This window comes from Hemibagrus wyckioides, linkage group LG21 (assembly GCF_019097595.1).
Source record: "Hemibagrus wyckioides isolate EC202008001 linkage group LG21, SWU_Hwy_1.0, whole genome shotgun sequence".
Taxonomy (NCBI): domain Eukaryota; kingdom Metazoa; phylum Chordata; class Actinopteri; order Siluriformes; family Bagridae; genus Hemibagrus; species Hemibagrus wyckioides.
The window spans coordinates 19,551,567-19,579,213 of record NC_080730.1 but is presented as its reverse complement, the minus strand read 5'-3'; the positions used below and the strand labels follow the sequence as shown (position 1 = coordinate 19,579,213).

Sequence of the window (27,647 nt, the reverse complement as noted above, 5' to 3'; positions counted from 1 at the left end):
ACAAACTTAAATACACTCCAACACACACTAACACACTTAAATACACTCCAACACACACTAACACACTTAAATACACTCCAACACACACTAACACACTTAAATACACTCCAACACACACTAACACACTTAAATACACTCCAACACACACTAACACACTTAAATATACTCCAATACACACACTAACACACTTAAATACACTCCAACACACACTAACACACTTAAATACACTCCAATACACACACTAACACACTTAAATACACTCCAACACACACTAACACACTTAAATACACTCCAATACACACACTAACACACTTAAATACACTCCAACACACACTAACACACTTAAATACACTCCACCACACACTAACACACTTAAATACACTCCAACACACACTAACACACTTAAATACACTCCAACACACACTAACACACTTAAATACACTCCAACACACACTAACACACTTAAATACACTCCAACACACACTAACACACTTAAATACACTCCAACACACACTAACACACTTAAATACACTCCAACACACACTAACACACTTAAATACACTCCAACACACACACTGATACACTCCAACACACACTAACACACTTAAATACACTCCAACACACACTAACACACTTAAATACACTCCAACACACACTAACACACTTAAATACACTCCAACACACACACTGATACACTCCAACACACACTAACACACTTAAATACACTCCAACACACACTAACACACTTAAATACACTCCAACACACACTAACACACTTAAATACACTCCAACACACACTAACACACTTAAATACACTCCAACACACACTAACACACTTAAATACACTCCAACACACACTGATTCACTCCAATACTCACAGATACACTCCAGCACACACTGATACACTCTAATACACACTAACACACTCTGATACACTCAGGAACACTAGAACACACACTGCTGCACTCCATACTCTGACACACACCTCAAATCAAATCAGAATCACTTTACTGTCACATCGCCATTAGCACACGTGAGCGAGTGAAATCCTCAAGTGCAGCTCCAGACCTTCAGTAAAATATGGAATGTTCAACTGTAAATACTCCTATAAATATATGCTTTGGATAAGCAGCATGGTAATGACATATGATGCATTATTGTGCAGTATGTACTGTCGGGTCAGTGGTCAATAAGCAGTATGGTAGTGGCCATGAGGACACATGATGCATTATTGTGCAGTATGTACAGTCAGGTCAGTGGTCAATAAGCAGTATGGTAGTGGCCATGAGGACACATGATGCATTATTGTGCAGTATGTACAGTCAGGTCAGTGGTCAATAAGCAGTACGGTAGTGGCCATGAGGACACATGATGCATTATTGTGCAGTATGTACAGTCAGGTCAGTGGTCAATAAGCAGTACGGTAGTGGCCATGAGGACACATGATGCATTATTGTGCAGTATGTACAGTCAGGTCAGTGGTCAATAAGCAGTACGGTAGTGGCCATGAGGACACATGATGCATTATTGTGCAGTATATTACAGTGTGATGTGTATAACAGTTCACAGGTATAAACTGTGACACGCATTATGAATGTCATGTCATTCACACAGGCAGTGTACAAACACAATGTATTCACAGAGTCGGGTGAGTTGTAAAGGGCGGTGAGTTCCATAGTAAACTGGTGACTGATGTTAGTCCTGAGTGTTTAGCAGTCTGACAGCCTGCGGCAAAAAGCTGCCCCTCAGTCGGCTCGTTCCGGACCGAATACCGCGGTAGCGCCTGCCCGAGGGCAGCAGAGAGAGCAGCTCGTGTCTCAGAAGGCTGGAGTTTCTGATGATCCTCTGGGTTTTTCTCACACCATCGTCTGATGTAGATGTTCTGGAGTTAGGGAAGCTCACCTCAGACAGTGTGGCCGGCCGTTCGGACCACCCTCGGCACTGCTCTGCGATTAAGAGCTACAACCAATCAGGATGCTCTCCACAGTGCAGGTGACCTGAGAATGACCTTCTTCAGGCTCCTGAGGAAAAAGAGGCCCTGGTGAGCCTTCTTCACCGATGCAGTCCATGTGAGGTCTTCAGTGATGTGTATACCAAGGAACTTTATACTGGTGTTCCGTTGATGGTGATGGGGGGTGGGGGGTGCTCACTCTCCTGCCTTCTGAAGTCCAATATCAGCTCTTTGGTCTTTTCGATATTGAGAGAGAGATTGTGAGCGCGCACCTCTTCTCTGTAGGCCATCTCATCGCTGTCAGTGATCAGGCCTACCACGGTTGTATCATCAGCGAATGTGATGATGACACTGGAGCTGTGTGTCCATGCAGTCAGGGGTGTGTAGGGAGTACAGTAGAGGACTGAGAACACAGCCTTGTGGGGCTCCGGTGCTGAGGATGAGTGGGGAGGAGACAGCGCTGCCTCTTCTGACCACTTGACACCTGCCTATTACAAAGTCCATGATCCAGCTGCACACCTACACACTCTCTGGAGTGCTCACACACACACACACACACACACACACACTTGTGCTCTTGCTGTATTTCTCAGCAGGTTTAATAATCACACTGATGCAGTGGGGTTAAAGCACTACAGGCTCCACACACACACTGAGACAGGAGAACATCTGCAGCACATATGGTGGAGCAAGTAGTACCATGATGATGGTGATGAGTTATAATGGGGGAAATAATGATGATGATGAAAGATGAAGATGTGCTCGTGATATTTAGTTTTTTTTTTAAAAAGTACTATAAAAATCAGCCACTGATGTGCTGGACATCCCTCTCTCTCTCTCTGTGGTGTGGGAAACCTGTCGAGTAGAAACACACAGTCCTTAAAATAAAAAGCTTCTAAAAATAAATAAATAAAAATTGTACTGGAAACAGACTGACACCAGTGTCAGGGCACAGCAGCGCACAGGGGGATTATGGGTAACGAACAGCCGACTTCCTTCTAAAGAGCTGCTCTTTTGTTCGCCTCATTATCTGTGTGTCTCAACCAAATAAAGCCAAAGGAACTCGAGTGAACTTCAGATGACTTCACACACACACACACACACACACACACACACATACACACACACACACACACACACACACACTTAGATCAGAGTTTGGTCTGTAAGTTTTTCCTTTTGGAAGTTGCTGTGTGTGTGTGTGTGCATGTGTGTGTGTGTGTGTGTGCGTGTGTGTGTGTGTGTGTGTGTGTGTGTGTGTGTGAGATAAAGAAACAGTAACAATATTATTTTATTATCGGAACATTTTTCTGGCTCCATGAGTTCAAAATGTTTTCATGAAAAAAAAAAAAGATTTAATTTAATTTAATTTTTTTTAAACCTACATCTAATAGCTTGAGTGTGATTTTGAAGAAAAAAAAATCACTGGACAATGGTCAGTCCTCACAAAGATAGAAAAATCTGTCTGTGTGTGTGAATGAGAATAAGATCCAGATCACTCTCTCTCTCTCTCTCTCACACACACACACACACACTCTCACACACACACACTGTCTGTGTTTTATTGCGCACTATGTAGGACACCACACACACACACAGACTGTGGCCCTGTATCCGGTGTGTGTGATGAGTGCCAGGCCTGAGAACTTCACACACACTGCAGGATTTATTCGTGTTTCTGTAGACACTCCTCTGTCTCAGAGCAAGAGGAGGCCAGGTAGAGAGGAAGTTATCTCTCTCTCTCTCTCACACACACACACAGGCATCAATGTGCTGAGACTCCCTTGTTCACTCCTTTGGCGAAAAATAGGGAAACTGGGCAAAAGGCCCAAGCATAACACACACACACACACACACTGTGTGTTCCAGCAGTTAGAGTTACACTTCTTTGCTTGTTAATTCTAATAATTGCACATTTATACATTATTTCTGTGTCTTTGTGAAAACAGATTCAAATATTTGACTCCTTTGTTCAATTCACTTATCTGAGTCACATGTTTGATTCACATATTTGACTCCCATTTAGTTCATATAATTGATTCATATATTCAGCTTTATTTGATTCACAGATATTTGATTCACATGTTCAGTGTGTGTATTTGATTTTAGATATTTGATTCGGATCCTTGATTCACATAATCATTCTTTCTTATTCAGTAACTCCTTTACTCCTCCTTTACTTCTCTTTAACTCCTTTACTCCTCAGAGCTGAAATGACTCCGGAGCCCGGCCCAGGAATACTGGCTACCAGGTGGGAATTGGGGTCACATGTTCATGTTGTTTTGTAATGGATTAATGGTCCCTCTGTCCAGTGTCACCCGGATGAAAACAGGCGCCATTCTGAGTCCAGTTCTACATTTTTTGTACAGCCGCTTTAATCGAATTAAACCTGTTAGAGTCGAGTGCAAAACACAAGGACGATTCAGACAAAGAGGAAAAGGTAGGTATAGTTTGTGAATGGAATTCTTCCCTCTGATTGGATGAGACATCTGTCACTCAGGATCTACAGGAAGTCCAGCTGCAGCAGTAGACAGTGGATTGGTGTGTGTATGAACACAGGTCTGCTCTTATAGCGCTCCTTACATCCTTTCATCTGGAATAGTTCGGTCTTCCAAACATACCTGGTGTGTTTTTAGAGATCGTAAACTAATCTTTACGCCATGATACGCTATCAGTATATCCATAATCACTCCAAAATCACGCAATAACCAAAAAAATGGTTTAAAGTGAAGGCAGAACTCCACACATGTACAAGAAATAAAGTTAGATACACAATTTTCTACTTCCTGTATATCCTGAGTGTCTCGTCCAATCAGAGGGAAGAATTCCATTCCCAAACTTTACTAACTTTTCCACTTTGTCTGAATTCTCCTTGTGTCTTCGGGTTTGTTTTTGTGTTTTGTACTTCTCGGCCACCGTGATTTATTGTTGCATGAATTGTTTAAATATTTCTATACACTAGTGATAGAATGACGCTCTTCATCTAAGAGGTTTTGCAGAGAAGATCCTCAAATCCAGGTTTGTGGCATCAAAACAAAGCTCTCAGCACTTCCTGAACACCTTTCTCTTGTTTCAACATGCTGACACAAAGATCTTTGGGTCAAACCTTTATCCTAAAGCGTTAAAGCGCTGATCAGGAAGAAGCGAGTGAGTTTTAGCACAAAATGGTTGTGAGCAGAAGGAGGTGCAGAATCAGAGGAGAAAGAGAGAGACAGAGAGAGAGAGAGAGAGAGAGAGAGAGAGAGAGGGCAAGGTGGAGCTGGAGGTGTTGGGCTTTTTTTAGGCAAGCTGAGACAAACTCACTGAAACTCTGACGCATCGGACCTTTCTACACTTCACCGCTCTTTTTTCTGCGGGTGGCACGCGAGTGCACACACACACACACACACACAGACACACACACACACGGCAAAAATAAAATTCAAATGAATGAGATGATGGAGATGATGAAGAGACCTGCATGCCAGGTGTGCACAGGTAAACACACACACACACATGCACACACACACACACACACACTAATTTTCTACTTTTGTAAGGAGCTTCCATTAGCATAATAATCACTAGAGAAAACTGATGTGATATTTCATCAGTAACCACAAGGAAATCTTTTCATTTCGAAAGCTCCTCACACATTACACACACCCAGGACACACATACACACACAAACACACAGGACATGCACATTCAGGTCAGAGAAATGTGAAAAACAGATTTCTTAATAACCATTAAACTCCATTAAGCCGTTAAACTCTGCCTCACTTCCTGGGGCCACAGATTTTGATGATTCAGGAGAAACAAAACAAGGAAAGAGTTCAAAGGAAAAAAAGACAGAAACGAGCAGGAACAAGCTGGGAAATAAACTGGAAGGGAAAGGTTTCGTAAAAAGACGTCGATCATCAGAGTTTCAGGAGGAAGGTTCAGGATTTTCTGTTGATTAAAGGTGTGTGTGTTCTAGCTAGTTAGCTGCACTAGCTTTCTGAGGCCTGGCCATCACATTTGATGAAGCTCTCACTATTTAGCGGTCACTTTGTTTGGGAGCAGTGAAGCATGGGGGTGGTAGCGGAAGTGATAGCGATGATCTTTGATGTTTGGGATCTTTTGGGATCAATTTTTTTTTTTCTTCTTCCTCTGTTTTTGGTTGCTCCTTTGTGCGCTGGCTTTGTGATGCTTTTTCTTCTCTAATGATCTAATGAGCATGGAAGGAGAAGGTGCAGACAGGTTCAAGGATCACGGATCAATCCGGAACGTTCCGTGAGACTCGGACTGGTGTGTGTACGGTGCCGTTACGGTGCCTTGACATTTTCCACAAGATTTCTGTGCAGGTTTTTTGATGACATGATGATCACGACGCTGCGGGATCTATAGCTATGAGGTCATACCTTAGTTTGTGTGTGTGTGTGTGTGTGTGTGAAGTGGCAGCTTGCTTTTCCTCCACCTGTTTAAAGAAACCTGACTCCCTCCGACCCCTCAGCCAGTTCTCCACACCATTTACCTGTGCAGGTAGACGAAGCTCCGCCCACTCTGGTTCTCTGCTGCTCATCGGTGTTCTCTCATCCCTCGCTCTTTGTGTTAGTGAATGTGAGGGGAAGCAAATGGGGGACAATAGAGCTGTCAGTCAAAGCGCTATTGCTTGTGTGTGTGGGGGGGGGCTTTAATTGAAGGAGACAGGAGCGTTATGTGATTTTGAGTCAGAACGATTTACCCTCTATAAATATCTTCATGTTCAGACAGCAGCACTGTTGAGTCGAATCCCGGATTCTGATTGGTCAGAACTTTGGTGTCGATTCATTTTAATTCCACCGGCGACTCGCAGGTTCCTGTTAACACGCCCGCTCTGTGTTATCGTTTCTATGGTAACAAAGACGTTTATTAACCTTTATTAGAGGATTTTATTGGTCTCCAGGTGTCAGTGCTTCGAAAAACTGGATAAAAAGTCATCGCTGGCAGATTGCTGTGGTGTTCAGAACCATCAGAACTTCAGTCTGTCCTTGATTATTCTCCTCTAGCAGCAGGACACACTGTTGTTCCTTATACAGTAAAGTGCAGGTCATAGAGAAATAAATGAAGACATTGATAGTGAGGGCTCTGGAGTTTCATACGCTCATGCAAGAGAAAGCAGAAAACGTGTGTGTGTGTGTGTGTGAGAGATGAGAGATGAGGGTCAGTGGCCTCCACCTGTGCATCAGCTCCCCATTAGTGACCTGCTGAGTGACTCTTTGTAAGAGTCTTACACACCTCCATTACTCTGTGTGTGTGTGTGTGTGTGTGTGTGTGTGTGTGTGTGTGTGTGCGTGTGTGTGCATGTGCGTGTGCATGGCAAGGCTTTTATTATGGGATTTTGAAAAGACAGCATTAAGAAATTAAGGAGGAGAAGTGGCTTGCTGAGTGGAGTCTGATTTTGTGTGTGTGTTAGAGACATGCATTCATAAAATTATATAAAATGCAACCAAATAAATAATAACTTTAACGACATAAGTACTATTCTTTCCAAGGCATGTTAGTTTGAAATATTCTTTGTCTGTAATCTTCGTGTATCTGACACAAGATCCAGCTGAACTCTGACATTTTCCTCAGAGCTGATCTCCTTTAGCCTTTAAATCTGAGAGTAAACTTAAACTACAGGATGGAGAGAGAGAGAGAGAGAGAGAGACAGACAGAGAGAGAGAGAGAGAGAGAGAGAGAGAGAGAGAGACAGACAGACAGACAGACAGACAGAGAGAGAGAGAGAGAGAGAGAGAGAGAGATCAGACGCTGTGTTTTTACACCTTAACTCTGACCTTTAATGAAATCCAGAGCTGAGGGGAATAAACAGAGTTGATGTTTGACAGTTGAAGAACAACAAGGATGAGTCACTGAGTCACAGAGTCACAGAGTCACTGAGTCACTGAGTCTCGGACCAACGCTCAGGCACTAATGGATTCTCTGAGCTGATGTCAGATCAGACTTGTCAGTGTATTGTTTTTTATTTTTCTTTGGCTTTTTAGATCTCAGTACTGTGTTTGACGTGACCTTTACAAACTCACACACACACACACACACAACACACACACACACACACACACACACTTCCTGCCTGCATGTGACAGGGGTCAGAATCACCATCGAACTTCAAACACTCGAGTGTGCTGGACAAAGCCCTCGGTCCGAGCTGCTGAACAGCAGAACCGTGTGCTGATCTGATCTGCTGCTCCAGGACCTGAGTGCCGAGTGAGTAAGAGGTAGAAAATACGATGTGTCTCATTTATGAGAAGCTTCTCCTCCATCATCTCCACTCTCTGACTTCTTTCCTCTGTAGCAGGGAAACATGAGAGCGTTAGTTAGGAGACGGAAGACGTTCAGCACACAGAGAAGTGTTTAGGAGAGACACGTTGTGTGTGTGTTTGTAGAAGGGGTCATTTTTGAGCTAAGAAGCCCTGATATTGGCTCTGGGCCTGGTGGAGCGAACGCTGAATCAGAGCCAGTGAGACTCGCACACACAAGTTTAATGTGAGCAGCTGCTCTGCAGAAATGTACTGAGTGTGGGCCAAACCACACACACACACACACTGATTCCGAACCCTTCACAAAGCGTTTTTTTGGCGTTCTGGCTGCAGATTTTCGAGTCAGATTATTATTCAGCGTGCGCTCCTTCCTGTTTGGATGTGCTCGAGCGCGGCGACACATTTCACTCTCCTCTCTTGTTAAAAATAAAAGTGGAGTCAGGAAGCGGAGCATCAGCGCAGCCTGCAAACGACCTTGAGGGGATGGAGATAAATCAGGAGGCGGGGGGTGGGGGGGTGGGGGGTGGGGGGGTGCTCTGAAAGTGAAGCTCGGGGGGTTTTGCTGATGGAGCAAAAGTCTTGTTTTTTTCTCTTTAAACTCGGAGCTTTAGTCGGTTTAACTCTTTGCTGCCGGCTGTTTTTTTTTCTCTGTCTGCTCTTTCCTGGTTGAGAAACACCAAAGACACTTCAACCCCAAACACAAACACACACACAAACACACACACACACACACACACACAAACACACACACACAAACACACAGCCTCAAGGAAGGAGTTTCTGCCAAACTGGGCAAAAAAAAAACCTCAAGAAGAAAAAAACAACACAAGACAGACTTTTGGATTTTCACATGGACTTCAGGAAACAGATAAAAACATTTATGTGATTTAATCCATATTAAAAAAGGGTGTTAAGATGTTTGTTTATCTCAGAACGCCTCAACGCTTCATCACTCAGTGAGCAAATAACCAGAAAATACTCGAATCTGAGCTCACACACACACACACACACACACTTACACACAATCACACACACACACACACACACACACTCGCCTGTTTCAAGTCTTTAAATAGTCCTGTAGTTTATTTTGTAAGGATTCTCTTGCTCTTCAGTTCTAGGCTTTGCAAAAATAAGTTTCAGAACAACCCCATGGCAGATCAGTGTGTGTGTGTGGGTTTGTGTGTGTGTGTGTGGAACACCGGATAAAAAAAAGTGATGGAAAGTCAAACACTGAACCCTCTTCGTTATTTTGAAGCTCTAAAGGTTTGTTATGCATCTCATTGCCGTCAGTGTTGTTTTGTGAGTAAACGAGGACCTCACACTGCCCTCCAGAGGCTACTCCAGAACCTGAGACCGGTGCTGATTCACTGCGTCACTGGATGGAGCTACAAAACAGCATCAGCATCCACTGCCACCTCCAGCCTTCGCTGACTGAAAAACCAGGAAGTGAGCCACCATTGTTCCCTCTGACATGATTTCCGGCGCCCCCTCGGGTCTAATGAAAGCCCTTCGTCTTCCTCCTCCTCCTCCTCCTCCTCCTTCTCCTCTTCCTCGGCACGGTTCACATGCTCTCCTGGCTCCTTCCCAGAGCGCTGCTATTTCCCCACGGCCTGAGAGTAAACACTCGGCCCATCTGCTTTTTACACAGAGCAGAGCCACGGACAGGCAACCAGAGCCAGATGTGCAGAGAGCAGGAAGTGGCATTAGAGCTCCAGCTCCCAGGCTGCTTTTCCTCTCCTGAGCACTTTTATCCATTTATACATACATTTAACCTCCTGTGAGACAAATTAGCCTCGCATCTCACTTATGTTATATCTGTGGACACTCATCCTCTCATCAGCCTCTTCTCTCTCTCTCTCTTTCTCTCTCTCTCTCCTGAAATTAATAATAAAGAAAAAGCAGCAGCTTTACCAAGGCCACTGTTAAACAATCAGTCAACCTGTTCTGACCAATCAGGATGGAGAATTTAATAGCACTATATTTGTGTGTAATATAAGTTTTTGTTGTTTTTTCCCCCACTAATGTCTCTGTGAAAGAAAGGAAACACTCTCTTTGCTCTCTAAGAGCTTCCTGAATGAGATGGACACTCCAGACATAATTAATGATGGTGTGTGTATGTGTGTGTGTGTGTGTGTGTGTGTGTGAGACGGATGATGACGGGGAATTAGAAGAGTAATAAAGGGAAGGGGATCAGGAACAATACCATAGGCGAAGCAGCTTTACAGAGGGAGAATAATGCAGCATGAAGGACATTAACACACCTTTATCCCGAGTCTCGGTCAGTGTGTAAGCTCACAGTTTGTTTTATCCACCTACTAACAAAAGAGAAGGCATTAAACTGGACCAGCTTTTATTTTTCATCTATTGTGAGTCTGCTTGGTGATATTTTTGCTCTTTCACCATCTCATGTTTTAAAGATCCTCAGCTTGTTTGGAGGGTAAATGATTTCAACCTAGATATGAATCATTTTCTGTTTTTTTTTAATGAATCGTAGTCTCTAACGTGACACCAAATTAAGGAGATCCACATTTAATTATTTTATTTAAAGTAAAATAAAAAATCCATTTAATCTGTAGGATGTTCCTCAGCTCATTTGATTCAGCTCCCCACTATGAGTCGACTTATTCTTCTTTCCTAATAGTTGCTGAAATATATATATATATATTCCTGAAATCTTAATCCACATTGTACTGAAATGAATTTTTTTAGTTATTTCAGTTTTGTAATGATAAATGATCGTTTATTGCACACAGCTGAGTCGAACACACGACTCGATTCACGAATCATAAAAAATCCAACAGTTTAGACGAAAAGAGGTTTCCTTAAATAGGTGAATGAATGAGTAATGGTCTTTTCTGTATTTATTTTTATTTTTTAAATGAAAGGAAGAAAGAAACAGGTAATAATTGCGAGATTCAGCTGAAAGAGTCGACTCAAAGAGCCGACTCACCAGTGCGCGTGATGTAAAACAGGGGAGTTTGAGATTTAGCGACAGATTTACTAAAAACCCGGTGATGCGCGTGGATAAATCTAGTCATATGTGAGATTATTCTGAGATTTCATATTCCTGGGCTTTTTCTTCTGATTCCTCATGTAGAGGAGGAGGAGTGCTGGAAAGTAATTCTGGAAATGTGAAATGATAAAGTGATGATGCATCTCCATGCGTGTCTTCTTCCAGTCTCGGAGTCTCAGACACAGGAAACTGTAAATCTTCTCTGGCCTTTTCCCAGAAGCCCGGTCAGTAACTCCCACGGGCTCTCAGCGCCCTCTGCTGGACACTAGTGCGAAGTGCAGGGAGCGACGGCAGGGGCCCAAGCACCGGAGGTTGGCGGTTTGTTTGTTGTAGTGCAAAAAGGCAGAACTAAATACTGTGTGAGTCCAAGACTAAGACAAGTCCACGTTGATGGTCAGTCGATTTAGAAAATATGTATGAGCAGAAGCTGATGTGGTTCATGCTGCTGGTTGGTTCTCCAGTGATACCGTTGTTGTAGTGTGGTGTTGGTCAGACTGGAGCAGGTACAACTGTTTACACAAAATCTTCACTGGAATTGGTGCTGCATGAGATTCTGTTCATTTGAATTCATTTTGCAGAAACACTAACAACGAGAAGATTGGATGGAATAATGTAAAAAAGGCAGAGAATAATAATAATGATGATAATAATAATAATAATAATACACTGACCAGTCATAACATTATGTCCACCTGCCTGATATTGTGTTGGTCCCCCTTTTACTGCCCAAACAGCCCTGACCCATCGAGGCATGGACTCCACTAGATCCCTGAAGGTGTGCTGTGGGATCTGTCACCAAGATGTTAGCAGCAGATCCTTTAAGTCCTGTAAGTTGTGAGATGGGGCCTCCATGGATCAGACTTGTTTGTCCAGCATCCCATAGATACTGGATTGGATTGAGATCTGGGGAATTTGGAGGCGGAGTCAACACCTTAAACTGGTTGTTGTGGTCATCAAACCATTCCTGAACCATTTCTGCTTTGTGTCACGGCGCATTATCCTGCTGAAAGAGGCCACAGCCATCAGGGAATACCGTTTCCATGAAAGGGTGTAGATGGTCTGTAACAATGTTGTGGTACGTGTCACAATAACATTCACATGGATGACAGGACCCAAGGTTTCCCAGCAGAACACTGACCAAAGCAGGACACTGCCTCCGCCAGCTCACCTTCTTCCCATAATGCATCCTGGTGCCATGTGTTCCCCAGGTAAGAGACGCACACAAGGACATCATCAGTCTTATTCACGTCCCCTTTTACTGCTCAGAGTATTATACCTGATTAATGTATGATGCATGGACCATAATGACCACACAGGTCCCGAATCTCATGCTGCCCCCTGACACACCAACACTGTTAGCACCAAGCGTAATGGACGAGGCAATAATTCATTTATTAACAGGACTAACCGAGACATAAAAATATACAAAAATACACACCCAAAAAAGCACAAATAAAAGAGCTGACTGAAAATTTACACAATTATAAAATTACTAAGAAAAAAAATGTCAACTTTGGAGGTATTTTTACTGCTGCGTCCAGGACAAAAAATCAAGAATTCTATCACAAGCAAGTCCTTGTGACCGATACATCAGCTTCTTGGTCCTGAAAAAGTCCATATAAGATCACACCTCCCTCCCTCTCTCTGTTTGAAAGGTCAGTGGTCACTCCAGGAACCCGTCCAGCGTGGTGAGGCTGGGGGTCAGTTTGCTCGTCGCCGGTCTCGATACTTTCTTCCGCTTGGCCTTCACGAGCAGCGGCCGGATCTCGGCCAGAGGAGACTGACGCTCTCAGTTAAGGAAAGACATCGTTTATAGAAATATTCCAAATGAAATGACGAGGAGTGGCATTGTGTGTGTGTGTGTGTGTGTGTGTATTTATATGTGTGTCTTCTTCTCCTCCATCACTCTTATTTACCTTTTAAATACTGAGCTCTCTCATCTTCTTCCTTTTCCACTGCTCTTCCTTTTTTTCCTCTTTCTTGTTCTTTCCACTTTTCCTGCTTCTTATCCTTTTTTTTTCTTTTCATATTTTCTACTTTAAATGTTGTACCTTGTCTCTTTATTTTTTTTAATCTCCTTTCCTTCTTCATCTTTAATATTTTCATGCTTCTTGCTGTTTCATTATTTTTACTCCTGATATTTGTTCGGGCTTTTTTTTTTTTTTCGGTTTTATTCGTTTGCCTCACTTTTTTTTTTAATTAAAATAATTTTTACATTTTTTTTAAAAAAATGTATTTTTATTTAATTTATTTATTTTATTTTTTTAACAAATGTTTTTATGTGTTTTTATTCGCTTCTCTCTCCTTTCACTTCCTTTTCTTTTCTTTCTCCATTTCACTCTTTACACGCTTCCTCTCTTTTCTCCCATTTCCTTTTTTTTTACATTTCTTAGTAATTTTCTTTCTTGGTCTCTCTGCTGTTTTATTCCTGTAACTGTCTCTCACTGCACTGATGTCATGTAAAGGATACGGGCTGGATGAATTTGGTTCTGCCTCCAAGTCCGTCGTAACCCGTTCTGACCTAAAACACACACACACACACACACGCACACACGTTAGAGGTCTGTATTAATAAGATATTGGACTGTGTGTGTGTGTGTGTGTCGTACAGCTCCAGGTTTGCTGTGTGGATCCAGCATGCTGCCAAACATCTTCTTCCTGAAGAGCAGAGAGTTCCTGAACATGGGCTCCATAGAAACGTCATCATCTTTAGGGTGTGAGATCTGTCCGATGGATCACACACACACACACACACACACACACAGGTCAGTGATCTGCTGGTCAGAATCAGGTGTGTATATTTGTTTGTTTCTCAGACAGACCTTACTCCCGAAGGTGTTCTCGCCGTGTCTGGATGACGTCCTACAGAAGCAGAACTCCAGATTAATCTCCAAAGCCACGTTAAAGCACATAATATTGTTTTTGTTTATTTTAAAAAAAAGAGACACGTAGAGACGACACACTCACGCTCCTGAGTCCAGACGCATCTTCTTAGAAGGAACGGCCGTGGGTTTCTTCTCCACCTGCTCAGGTGTGCTGATGTCGAAGGTCATGTTGAGGTCGATGTCCTGGCTGTCTGAGGGCCGGTGCAGGCGCGGGGACTTCAGCTCCACAGGAGCGGGGCTGAGACACGACGAGCAAAGGGTTAAATCTGTCACTCAATGGCGCTGTACAGAAAGTGTGTGTGTGTGTGTGTGTGTGTGTGTGTGTGTGTAGGTGAAAGCGAACCTCTCAAACACCAGGCGGCTGATGGCCTCGTTGGTGCGTGTGGGAGTGCTCAGGGTCTTCTGCAGGATCTCCACTTTCTTCTTCAGACTCTAGACACACACACACACACAAACACGGTCACTAACAGCACACACTCAGAGACAGGATCGAAACCGGACGTGTGTCTTACTGTGATCTCTTTATCCGAGTTGTTGAGATCGTTCTGAAGAGCTTTCATGTCATCCTTCGCTCGGGTCATCTCCAGCGTGGCTTTCTGCAACTACACACACACACACACAGAGAGAGAGAGAGCAGTGTTTATTCCTCTTATACTGCAACATTTTCAGTTCTTTAAATAAAAGGACTGCAGGTTTCACAGGCGGTGATGAAGCGGTCAGTCGGCTGGCCGGACCTTGTTATTGGAGGAGAACACTTCCCTCTTCAGCTTCTCACACATCTCGTTGGAGGTCCGGAGGCTTCCTTTCAGATTCTCGTACTCTCTGGAAGAACAAGAGGAAGAGGAGAGTGTGGTACTTCTTGGAATTCTGGGTAAGATTGTTATTTGGGATGAAACACTGCTTTAGGACATGAAGGTGTGCTTACTTTTTGAGAGAGATGCAGTAGATGGACAGCTGCTCCACAGCCGACTGACCCACGCCCATGTCCGAGATCATGGCCTCCACCTCGGCCCTCTGACCCTGCAGCACCATGCCCAGGCTAGCGCACACACACACACACACACAGGGTTTGCTCCAGGATCCAGTCCTCACACACAGAAGTAAACAGAATCTCCAAACTTGTACCTTTCGAAGGTTTTCATTTTGGTCCTCAGTCTCTTGGCCTCCTCTTTAGCCGCCTCACTCTCTCTCTGCTGACCCTCCAGATACTGCATCTGCTTCTGCAGCAGTGGAAACAGGACAGGTCACACACACCTGCACCAACACTGACCACCAGGTAAAACTAACAGCACATTCAGGTCACTTCACCTCACACCACACAGGGCTTCTAATCACAATCAGGGTGATTACACACGACCAGTCCAGGGGTCACTCTCTCCATCTTTCTCTCTCTCTGTCTCTCTCTCTCACACACACACACACACATACTCTCTCTCACACTCTCTCTCTCTCTCTCATACACACACACACACACTCTCTCATTCTCTCACTCTCAGTGTGGTACAGAGCATCTCCTTCTCTCCGATCTCTCTCCTGACTCGGTCCAGGTCGGCTCTCTGCTTCTCTATGGTCTCCTTCAGAGCCTCGGTTGCTTTCTGTTTCTCCCTCCAGTCTCTCTCTGAAACACACATCATCATCAGTCCATCATCCTCAGTCCTCAGCTCTGTGCCAAAACTATTCCTGATGAAGGGAACTCTTACCTTTTTCACATAAAACCACTTTCAATCTGTCCAGCTCGTTCTGGGAAAAAAAAGAAGAAGAAGAAAGCAGAGCGGAGGCGTCAGGAGCCGAACGAACACGTGAAGGAGGTTTACAAGAAGGTGGGACTTCCGAACTGTAATGCAGCGATGCGGTGAAGGCTTTCTGTGAATCTTCTCACCTGTAAGCTCTCGGGGTCGGCTGCAGATCCTTCCTCCTCCGGCGCGATGTCGAAGAACAGCTTGTTGATGATGTGCCTGGTGCTGACCTGGGGACCGGACACAGAGATGACAGATGTCAGAGACGAAAAAGGCTGTGTTATACCTCACTCACTCACAACACGCGCGCACACACACACACACACACCTGCTTCCTGCACTGGGGACAGGTCTTAGTGGGAGCTGACTGGAACCACTGAAGGAGACTGTAATGGAAGAAAAACAAGACAGGAGACTCAGATAGAGAGTGTATGGCTCGGTCAGTCTCCACACACATATAGAGTGTGTATGTATGCGACTCAGTCAGTCTCCCCACTCAGGTGACCTCTCTTACCAGGCGTAGTGGAAAGTGTGACCACAGTGGATCGCTGCGACATCTCTGGAGTGGTCAAAGTAATCCGAGCAGATGGTGCAGTATGCCCGGATCGGCATGATGAAGCAGCTGTGAGGATAGAGAAAACACACACACACACACACACACGTCAACTTTAGATGAACACCATGAGATCTCAACACTGGGAATCTGAGGACATACACACATACATACATACATATACACACACACACACACACACACACACACACACACGGCTAGCTGGATCTCTGAACAGAACTGAAGTAAACATACATTACGTCACGATTTAGACAATCTGGCCCTCTATTTCACCTAAACATGATTCCCCTTACCAGAAATAAGCGCCCAACGATCCGGTTCCTAATAAAAAACACTTTTATTCAAAATTATTACTCATTTTTCTTTCTGTTTTGTTTTAACCTTCCGTGTCGCGCGCTCGGTTCAAACGTAACAGCTCCGCCTCCTGCGTATTTACGTCACCAATACGCGTATCTCAGACCGCCATATCACTGGTACGAAAAAGAATTGCAAAAATCTTAATTAGATAGCGATCATAGTTAACGCGGTTTTGTGTCTATTATTAAAAAACAGTTAAACATTTAAATGTCTCGGAAAAATAAGAAAAAATGGTTCTGTGTACTGTTTAAGTCGAGACTCGGTGTCCCACTATGCATTGCGGGTGAACGACCTCTACTACGCTTTCCTCCCATACACACCTGTATTCGACCAAGCCCCGCCTTTTCTTGGCTGCTATTGAAGAAAACGTGCCCGCTTTCTCCAATACTATTGGCTAATAGGAAAGTTATCCAATCAGATCGAGGCTTGAAGCATGAAGAAGGCGGAAGTTGTCTGAATGCGGGTGCGGGGAGGAATTAATGATAAGGGCCGTGTGACGGGTAAGTGAGTCGGTTCTCTCAGGCTGAGGGCTGAAATGTCTACAGCGGCGATAAAGGTAAAATATTCTCCTGCACACTGCACACTGTTCTCTTCCACTCCACACTGTTCCATCTTTGTGTTAGGAGATAAAACATCAGCTGTTAGGTTGCGGCTTTATTCTGTTTCTTTTCCCAGTTAGCTAACTTGGCTAGGCACAAATCACGTCTCAGCGTTTATTTACATTTTTTTCATTCTAACGTGTGTCTGTAATTTTCTTCCCTAAAATAGTTTAACTTTAACTTTTTGAGCTTAACCTCAGACGTGTAATGTTTCTGTACTGACAACTAGACTACATGATACGGTATGATGTGGATCTGAGAACTAACTAACTAACTAACTAAGCAAAATTAACAGTGTGCTAAAATGACGGTTTCCTGTTCTTAATGTCATCAGTGAACTTTGCTGTCTTGCATGTCTGCAGTATTTTATAACCCTGTGTGTGTTTGTGTGTGTGTTTGTGTGTGTGTTTGTATATGTGTGTGTTTCTAATTCAGTGATCTTTAAAGTTTGGTCCTTCACACCTTCGGGACACATCGAGTCTTCTCTCTCCCTGACCACCCTTGTCCAGCATGGCGGCCGACGTCCACAGTAAAGGAGTGACGTGGGACGCTCCGAACGGAAACCTGGCGCCGGTGGGGCATCTTCCTAACAGCAGATCGGAGAGTCCCACGCCGGGGCTGGTGGAAGGGACGGAGCCGGGTGAGACGGTGCATCGGTATCGACTTTGAGATTGATGAAGACGACAGGATTTAGTGGAGTAAACTTTTCTGTGTGTTTGTGTGTTCCTCAGGCGCAAGTCAGGAGCGCGCCATGTTCGTCCACACGCAGTCTTTTGAGGACCTGACAGCCGACGTGGAGCTGACTGGCAGCCGGCCATCTGAGGCTGAGGAGAAGGAGGAGGAACAGCAGCGAGAAGGTGGAGAAGGAGAAGGAGTGGATGAGCCGAAGCAGGAAGTGCAGGCTATAGTGAGGGAGAAGGAGGAAGACGTGACGAGTGAGGCGTGGCGTTTGCACAAGAAGCACGTGTTCGTCCTCAGCGAGGCAGGAAAGCCCATTTACACTCGCTATGGCTCAGAGGAGGCGCTCTCCACCACCATGGGGGTCATGATGGCGCTGGTGTCGTTCGTAGAAGCCGATAAGAACGTCATCCTCTCCATCCACGCAGGTCATCTGCTCACTGAGATTTTAGCAGGAGAATTAATCCATTATAGAATTCTAGAGTTTAATTTAAAAATACTTCTTTAAAGTAAACATGAGAGTGATAAAGCTGCAATAAAAACACCACCACGCTCTGTTCATTAGAGAATTAGTGCCCAATGCTAGCTGTAGTTAACGCTTTGTTGGTGTTTTTTCTTCCTCAGATGGTTTCCGTGTGGTGTTCCTGCGTAAGAGTCCTCTGGTGTTGGTGTGTGTGTCTCGCTCGGGTCAGTCAGATGGTGAGCTGTGGAGAGAGCTGCACTACGTTTACTATCAGATCCTGAGTCTGCTCACTCAGCCTCAGCTGCAGCGTGTCTTCCAGCAGCGTCAGAGCTTCGACCTGCGCCGGCTGCTGGCCGGATCTGAGCGGGTGACCGCGGGGCTGCTGCGCCTGCTGGAGACGGACGCGGGGCTGATGCTCAACGCCACCATGAGCCTGCCGCTCTGCAGCACCACGCGGAACATCGTCTGCACCAGCCTGCAGGCTGCCAGCTCCAAGAACCTGGTCTTCTCCGTGCTGCTGGCCGGGAACCGACTGGTGGCTCTGATCAGGAAGAAGGAGCAGCACCTCCATCACACCGACCTCCACCTGCTGTCCAACCTCGCCTCCTCGTCCTCATCCTTCAGGCAGGGGGAAGGCTGGACGCCCGTCTGTCTGCCCAAGTTCAACGCCTCCGGCTTCTTCCACGCGCACATCTCCTACCTGGAGCCGGCGTCCGATCTCTGTCTGATCTTGGTCTCCACAGACCGAGAGGACTTCTTTAACCTGTCTGACTGCAAGCAGCGCTTTCTGGAGCGGCTGAAGAAGCGTAACGCCTACCAGGCCCTGCAGGAGGCGCTGCACTCGCCCACGTACCCCGTCTCTCAGGTGGCCATCCCCGAGCTCTGGCACTTCATCTACAAGTCCAAAAGCTCCGGGCTTTACACCAGGTGAGGAGGAGGACACTAACAAACACACACTACTGCACAATCACCATTGTACAACACTATCACAAACACACTCACCATCATACACACCTTCACACACACACACACACACACACACACAAACAAACCATTGCACACACAAACAAACCATTGCACACACACACAAACAAACCATTGCACACACACACACACAAACCATTGCACACACACACACAAACCATTGCACACACACACACAAACCATTGCACACACACACACAAACCATTACACACACACACACAAACCATTACACACACAAACAAACCATTACACACACTCTCACCATCATACACACCTTCTCACCATCATACACACCTTCTCACACACACACACACACACACACACACAAACAAACCATTACACACACTCTCACCATCATACACACACATACCTTCACACACACACACCTTCACACACACACACCTTCACACACACACATACCTTCACACACACACACCTTCACACACACACACCTTCACACACACACACACACCCCATCACCAACACACACACACACACACACACACACACACACACACACCCCCCATCACCAACACACACACACACACCCACCCCATCACACACACACACACACACACACCCCATCACCAACACACACACACACACACACACACACACCCCATCACCAACACACACACACACCCCATCACCAACACACACACACACCCCATCACCAACACACACACACACACCCCATCACCAACACACACACACACACACCCCATCACCAACACACACACACACACACACCCCATCACCAACACACACACACACACACCCCATCACCAACACACACACACACACACCCCATCACCAACACACACACACACACACCCCATCACCAACACACACACACACACACACACCCCATCACCAACACACACACACACACACCCCATCACCAACACACACACACACACACCCCATCACCAACACACACACACACACACCCCATCACCAACACACACACACACACACCCCATCACCAACACACACACACACACACCCCATCACCAACACACACACACACACACCCCATCACCAACACACACACACACACACACACACACCCCATCACCAACACACACACACACACACACCCCATCACCAACACACACACACACACACACACCCCATCACCAACACACACACACACACACACCCCATCACCAACACACACACACACACACACACCCCATCACCAACACACACACACACACACACACCCCATCACCAACACACACACACACACACACACCCCATCACCAACACACACACACACACACACACCCCATCACCAACACACACACACACACACACACCCCATCACCAACACACACACACACACACACACCCCATCACCAACACACACACACACACACACACCCCATCACCAACACACACACACACACACACCCCATCACCAACACACACACACACACACACACCCCATCACCAACACACACACACACACCCCATCACCAACACACACACACACACACACACACACACACACACACACCCCATCACCAACACACACACACACACACACACACCCCATCACCAACACACACACACACACACACACCCCATCACCAACAGACACACACACACACACACACACACCCCATCACCAACACACACACACACACACACACACACACCCCATCACCAACACACACACACACACACACCCCATCACCAACACACACACACACACACACACACACACCCCATCACCAACACACACACACACACACACACACACACCCCATCACCAACACACACACACACACACACACACACACCCCATCACCAACACACACACACACACACACACCCCATCACCAACACACACACACACACACACACACCCCATCACCAACACACACACACACACACACCCCATCACCAACACACACACACACACACCCCATCACCAACACACACACACACCCCATCACCAACACACACACACACACACACACACCCCATCACCAACACACACACACACACACACACACCCCATCACCAACACACACACACACACACACACACCCCATCACCAACACACACACACCCCATCACCAACAAACACACACACCCCATCACCAACACACACACACACACACACCCCATCACCAACACACACACACACACACACACACCCCATCACCAACACACACACACACACACACACACCCCATCACCAACACACACACACACACACACACACCCCATCACCAACACACACACACACACACACACACACCCCATCACCAACACACACACACACACACACACACCCCATCACCAACACACACACACACACACACACACCCCATCACCAACACACACACACACACACACACACACACCCCATCACCAACACACACACACACACACACACACACCCCATCACCAACACACACACACACACACACACACACCCCATCACCAACACACACACACACACACACACACACCCCATCACCAACACACACACACACACACACACACACCCCATCACCAACACACACACACACACACACACACCCCATCACCAACACACACACACACACACACACACCCCATCACCAACACACACACACACACACACACACACCCCATCACCAACACACACACACACACACACACACACCCCATCACCAACACACACACACACACACACACACACCCCATCACCAACACACACACACACACACACACACCCCATCACCAACACACACACACACACACACACACACCCCATCACCAACACACACACACACACACACACACACCCCATCACCAACACACACACACACACACACACACCCCATCACCAACACACACACACACACACACACACACCCCATCACCAACACACACACACACACACACACACCCCATCACCAACACACACACACACACACACACACACCCCATCACCAACACACACACACACACACACACACACCCCATCACCAACACACACACACACACACACACACACCCCATCACCAACACACACACACACACACACACACACACCCCATCACCAACACACACACACACACACACACACACACACCCCATCACCAACACACACACACACACACACACACACACACACCCCATCACCAACACACACACACACACACACACACACACACCCCATCACCAACACACACACACACACACCCCATCACCAACACACACACACACACACCCCATCACCAACACACACACACACACACACACACACACACACCCCATCACCAACACACACACACACACACACACACCCCATCACCAACACTCACGCAACTATCAAATACACTTACCATTTTGCGCACACACACACACCTTGTCACACACCTCTCGTTTTATTTATTCGATTCCATCTACAGTAAATAATAATTTGTTTAAAGACTAAGAATGAACAGAAGTGTTTATTAAATTCGTTCCTCTGTGTATGTTGTTGTAAAGTGAGACACTGAGAGTAAGTGCAGGTGTTTCTGTAACTCCACCATGACATGTTTATATTTCTAGTAGAGAAGTGTAGAGAGGACGCAGTGTCTGGAGGCTGCTGGAGTTTCTCAGTGTTTCATTACTCTGTTATTTCTGCTCTCTAACACCTTCACTGTGAGAGTTACGCTCTATACATAAACACTTCTGTCTGGAACGTCACACAGCTGAAACACTCCCACCCACTCCCACTAACCACAGCTGCTGGTGTAAAGTGTGTGCGTGTGCGTGTGCGCGTGTGCGTGCGCGCGTGTGCGTGTGTGTGTGTGCGTGCGTGCGTGTGTGTGTGCGTGTGTGTGCGTGCGTGCGTGCATGCATTGTTATAATGATGCTCACATTAAAAACCAGAGGGAATATATGTAGATTTGGTCCGGTGACGGTGTGTGTGTGTGTGTGTTCTTTCCGTTAGTCCAGAGCTGACCGTTCCGTATCACACTGAGGAGGAGCAGGAGAGGCTGATGGAGATGTACCGGTACCTTCACAGTCGCCTGCACCACCTGACACGACCCCTGCGCTCCATCTACCGCTGCACCAACACCGAGAACTTGCTCGCCTGGGTGAGAACACACTCAAACTCAACACACACCTCACAGCATACACACACACACACACACCTCACAGCATACACACACACACACACACCTCACAGCATACACACACACATACTCACTTGCACTCTCACACATACACATGTAGCCAGATGGGTGTAGCAGGTGAGTCAGTAAACTGTGTGATAAAGGTTAAAGGCTCTGTGTGTGTGTGTGTGTGTGTGTGTGTGTTCTTTATATAATCAGAGTGTGAAGCTCCACCCACAAGCTTGAATTTGAGTGATCTGTTCTTTCAGAATCAAAACCTAAGGCTTCAGTTCCTAAAATGTGGATGAGTTTAATGGAAGTGTAAAAACTTTATATAAGCCGTTTCTTTTTTTTTGTTTGTCCTTCTCAGTCCACCAGCGGCTTCGAGCTCTACCTCTGCTTCAGCCCTCTGGCCACGAAAGCACTGGCCGTGTCGGCCGTCACCAAGCTGCTGAAGTGGATCAGGAAGGAGGAAGATCGTCTCTTTATCCTCAACTCGCTCACGTACTGAGACTCCATCCCTCATCCGGAGGACAGGAGCGGGGACATCTGACTGCTCTGGACCACTGACCACTGGTGCTGGAGCTGCTGTCTGATCTTCTGCACCACGTGGTGGAGGGAGGAACAGGAACCGCTTCAAATTCTGCAGAGGTTCAGAGTGAGCTTCACTGAGCAGAGTCAAGTGAGCTGTACGTGGCTCACTAAACCTCACTGACACACAAACACACACACACACACACTGACACTGATATTGTCTCAACCCCATAAACACTAATTTGCCATTAAAGGGGCGGTATGTAACATTTAGTCACATAACATAGGGCTAGAAGGAAAGGGTTCCTTGATGCTTCCTGGTCGGTTAAATAAAATAAAATAAAATGACGGTGCTTTTTTTTAGTGCCATAGAAGAACCATCTTGCTTCTGAAAGCTTCTGATGCTTTCTTCAATTTTTTTTTTTTTTTTTTTCTTTTGCTGTAAATAAACAGGAGAACCCCACCCCAGCACAAAACCTTTCCAAGTAACACTGACGTTTTATTTTTAAATAGAGCCAAGAAAAATGATCCTCGGCTTCTTCGATCATTCTCCTAATGCAGGATGTTTTCTAGCACCTTTATTTTCCAGAGTGTAAACAACACAGGCTTTGCTTTTTTTTTTTTTTTTCTCCTTCTGAAATCTCTGAGCTTCCCAGAGCCGGCGGCCGCTCCCATCTGTTTTTCTCTTGCGTTCACGTGGGAAGATTTCTGCACGGTTTCTGTGTGGAAACTTATCTGAAAGGTCCTGCGTACAAAGGAACGGGGGTTTGGTCACAGGTTTGTCGTGGCTTTAAAGGAGGAAATCGCCCGAGCGCAGAATGACCACATCATTACATATACTTAACCATTTGCACTGGAGCTGAGGCTAATGTAACTAAATGTATTATATTTGTCTAAAAATCCACCATAAATAATATTGTATAGTAATAAATATTAATAATATATATAATTTTTAAAATAATTAAATCTAATTATTCACCATTTTTTTGCTTAATGTTTTGATGTGGTTTCTGACACCATTTATTATTAATATTTTTCCTCATTATTTGTCTTCAGCAAATCTAATCTATAAATCTAGTCACGGCTGATGGACTGTATTTTCACAGATTGTCTGTCTGATTTTTCATCCAGTCTTCTTTCACCTTGGCCCTTTTTCTTCTCTTTTTTCCCCCTCCAATATTTTTCTTATTTTTTATTTTTATTTTTATTTTTTAATGAAAAGACCCATCACTGTTCTGACCTACACTGACGTGTCGACACGGTTTTTATACAAACTCGCAATATGACAAAAAACTGAATATAATGCTTAAAAACATCGATCTTCTTTACTTGAAACATTTGCTGGAAGCGTGTGAAGGACAATAACACGTGTAAGGCGAGTTTAAAGAGCTCATTAGCATATTACAGATGAACAAAGCGCTGCTTTAATAGCGACCCAGAAACTGATCGAAAAGGTTCTGTAAGCCGTGTGTTAGAAGGTGGGAAGTCTTCATATTAAAGCTGCGGTTTGTCATGCAGAAAGGTGTTTTTTTTAAAAAAAAAAAAAAAAAAAAAGATCTGGATCACTTACTGCTCCTTTAAACTTGGAATATTAGGATCCTTGATATGGTTTAACAGCCACGAGCGCTAATCCCAGTGCTAGCTGTTTTTCTGTCTGTCTGTTTGAGCCTATACTGTTTGAAATTATTCCACTTAATTTATGGGAAGTGATTAGTTTAGAGGAATTCTGGAGTCCATATTCGGTGTGTGAATATCTGACGATGCACACGCTGTTATAAAATGTCGTTTCCATGCTATGAGCTAGCGCTAAATAACATTCCTGTTGTATATTTATTTCTTCTTTTGGTTTAAACTGTGATTTAAGGTGATTAGGTTAAAGTAGCGTTGCGTAAACGTTCTGCAATAATTTAATAATAATTATAAAATAATTTTCATTTGGATCTATGCACTGCTCTGCTGCAAGCTATTATTGTTATTATAATAATAATAATAATAATAATAATAATAATAATAATAATAATAATTATTATTAGATGATATTTTTGCATTGGTCTGCCAACAACGCTAAAATCCTGACATGGTATGTTTGTGTTTATCCGGAATCAAGCGTCTCTGTAAATGATGTTTATTTTCTCTCGTACGTGATCACAGTAAACACTAAGACTCAGGTAGATGTCCTGCATCTGGTCTCTGACGTCTGATCTCCTTGTGTGCATCAGACCGCACTTACATATCCGTGAGATCGGAGTTGATTAGACACGTGCTGAGCTTCATCTCTTACTGCTTCAGTGATCGAGCAAGATGACGACTGTTGACACACACACACACACACACACACACACACACACCCGTTAAAGGGACAATGTGAACCGAGAGGCTCGTCAGTCAGCGCGCCACGTTATTTTCTCCCCGTCTTTTCGACCCCACGTGCAGAACGTTCCTTCGGCGCAGGGTTCAGGAGATCTCCTGGCGCACTAGGAGGCGGATCGTGTCGTGTAGCGACGCTTTAGATCCCTTTCTACAGCTCAGGGGAGGGGCATGGTGCAGACTTGGTGTTATTTGTGTCTTAACCACGCAGATGATTGACTCTGTAATGTTGTAATGTAAATAAATTAACAAAATCAATAAAGTGCTATTTCAGTAAACATTCTGATTATTTTTCATTGTGTTTCCACTGCGCTGTGACCTGGAGACTGAGAACATTATTATTACCATTAGTAGTAGTAGTAGTAATTAATTTTTTTATAATAATTATAATTATAATAATTAATTATTATTAGTTTAGTTTTTTTTATTATAATAATAATAATGCTAATAATAATATTTAGTTTTTTTAAATTATAATACTTATTATAATTAGTAGTAGTATCTGTTTTTAAATTTCTTAGTTTAAATATTAATAAATAATTTCAGCTTTTAATTTTTTTATGTTTAAAATGTACTTCTTTTTTCTTTTCACCTGCATGTGTGGTGGTTTGTATATTCTCTTTCTTTCTTTAAAAAAGAAGCATGCTGCTGTTCATAAGAATCTTTCAATCAGAGAGACTGCTGCTCTTAATTTTTTTCCTTGTTTGTTTATTTACTTTATTTTTAGCTTTGAAAGTTTTTAGAAGGTTTTTTTTAATACAAAAAGCACGTCACCATGTAGAAACTGAGCCCTTTCCATATCTTTCCTGTCTTTCTTCTTTCTTTTAAGTATTTTCTTTTTATCTATTTATTTAATAATTTATTTTTAATCGTATTGTTATTTATTGATAGATAGATAGATAGATAGATAGATAGATAGATAGATAGATAGATAGATAGATAGATAGTGTTATCGATTGCAAAAAAAATCTAAGGGGACTAATATTCTATAATTTTTTTTCTTTGTTTAAATTTGATTTTTAATCATATTTATTCATTTTAAAAAAAACTCGCATATATCCGTGCGCGAGACTTGACCAATTAGTTAATTATTTATTTAGTCTCCCCACTAAGGAACGTGACCTTCCGCTAGGC

The 27,647-nt window shown here is 44.5% G+C and overlaps 2 protein-coding genes across 2 annotated transcripts; one reads left to right on the top strand and one right to left on the bottom strand.

Annotated features, from left to right (window-relative positions):
• Window positions 1–12,595: 12,595 nt before the first annotated feature.
• traip (TRAF-interacting protein) lies at window positions 12,596–16,868 on the bottom strand. Its single transcript, XM_058373712.1, has 16 exons — window positions 16,719–16,868; window positions 16,366–16,473; window positions 16,180–16,237; window positions 15,995–16,081; window positions 15,816–15,855; window positions 15,606–15,733; window positions 15,241–15,335; window positions 15,041–15,154; window positions 14,850–14,937; window positions 14,628–14,717; window positions 14,459–14,547; window positions 14,198–14,353; window positions 14,053–14,092; window positions 13,840–13,953; window positions 13,701–13,751; window positions 12,596–13,010 (listed from the first exon to the last, which is right to left on the bottom strand). Exons 2-16 carry the CDS (start codon window positions 16,461–16,463, stop codon window positions 12,894–12,896), a joined length of 1,365 nt encoding a protein of 454 aa, XP_058229695.1. The 5' UTR covers window positions 16,464–16,473; window positions 16,719–16,868; the 3' UTR covers window positions 12,596–12,893.
• Window positions 16,869–17,079: 211 nt separating this feature from the next.
• mon1a (MON1 secretory trafficking family member A) lies at window positions 17,080–24,774 on the top strand. The gene is made up of 6 exons (XM_058373711.1): window positions 17,080–17,338; window positions 17,817–18,021; window positions 18,113–18,487; window positions 18,684–19,449; window positions 23,447–23,594; window positions 23,983–24,774. Exons 2-6 carry the CDS (start codon window positions 17,892–17,894, stop codon window positions 24,121–24,123), a joined length of 1,560 nt encoding a protein of 519 aa, XP_058229694.1. The 5' UTR covers window positions 17,080–17,338; window positions 17,817–17,891; the 3' UTR covers window positions 24,124–24,774.
• The last annotated feature ends 2,873 nt before the right edge of the window (window positions 24,775–27,647 follow it).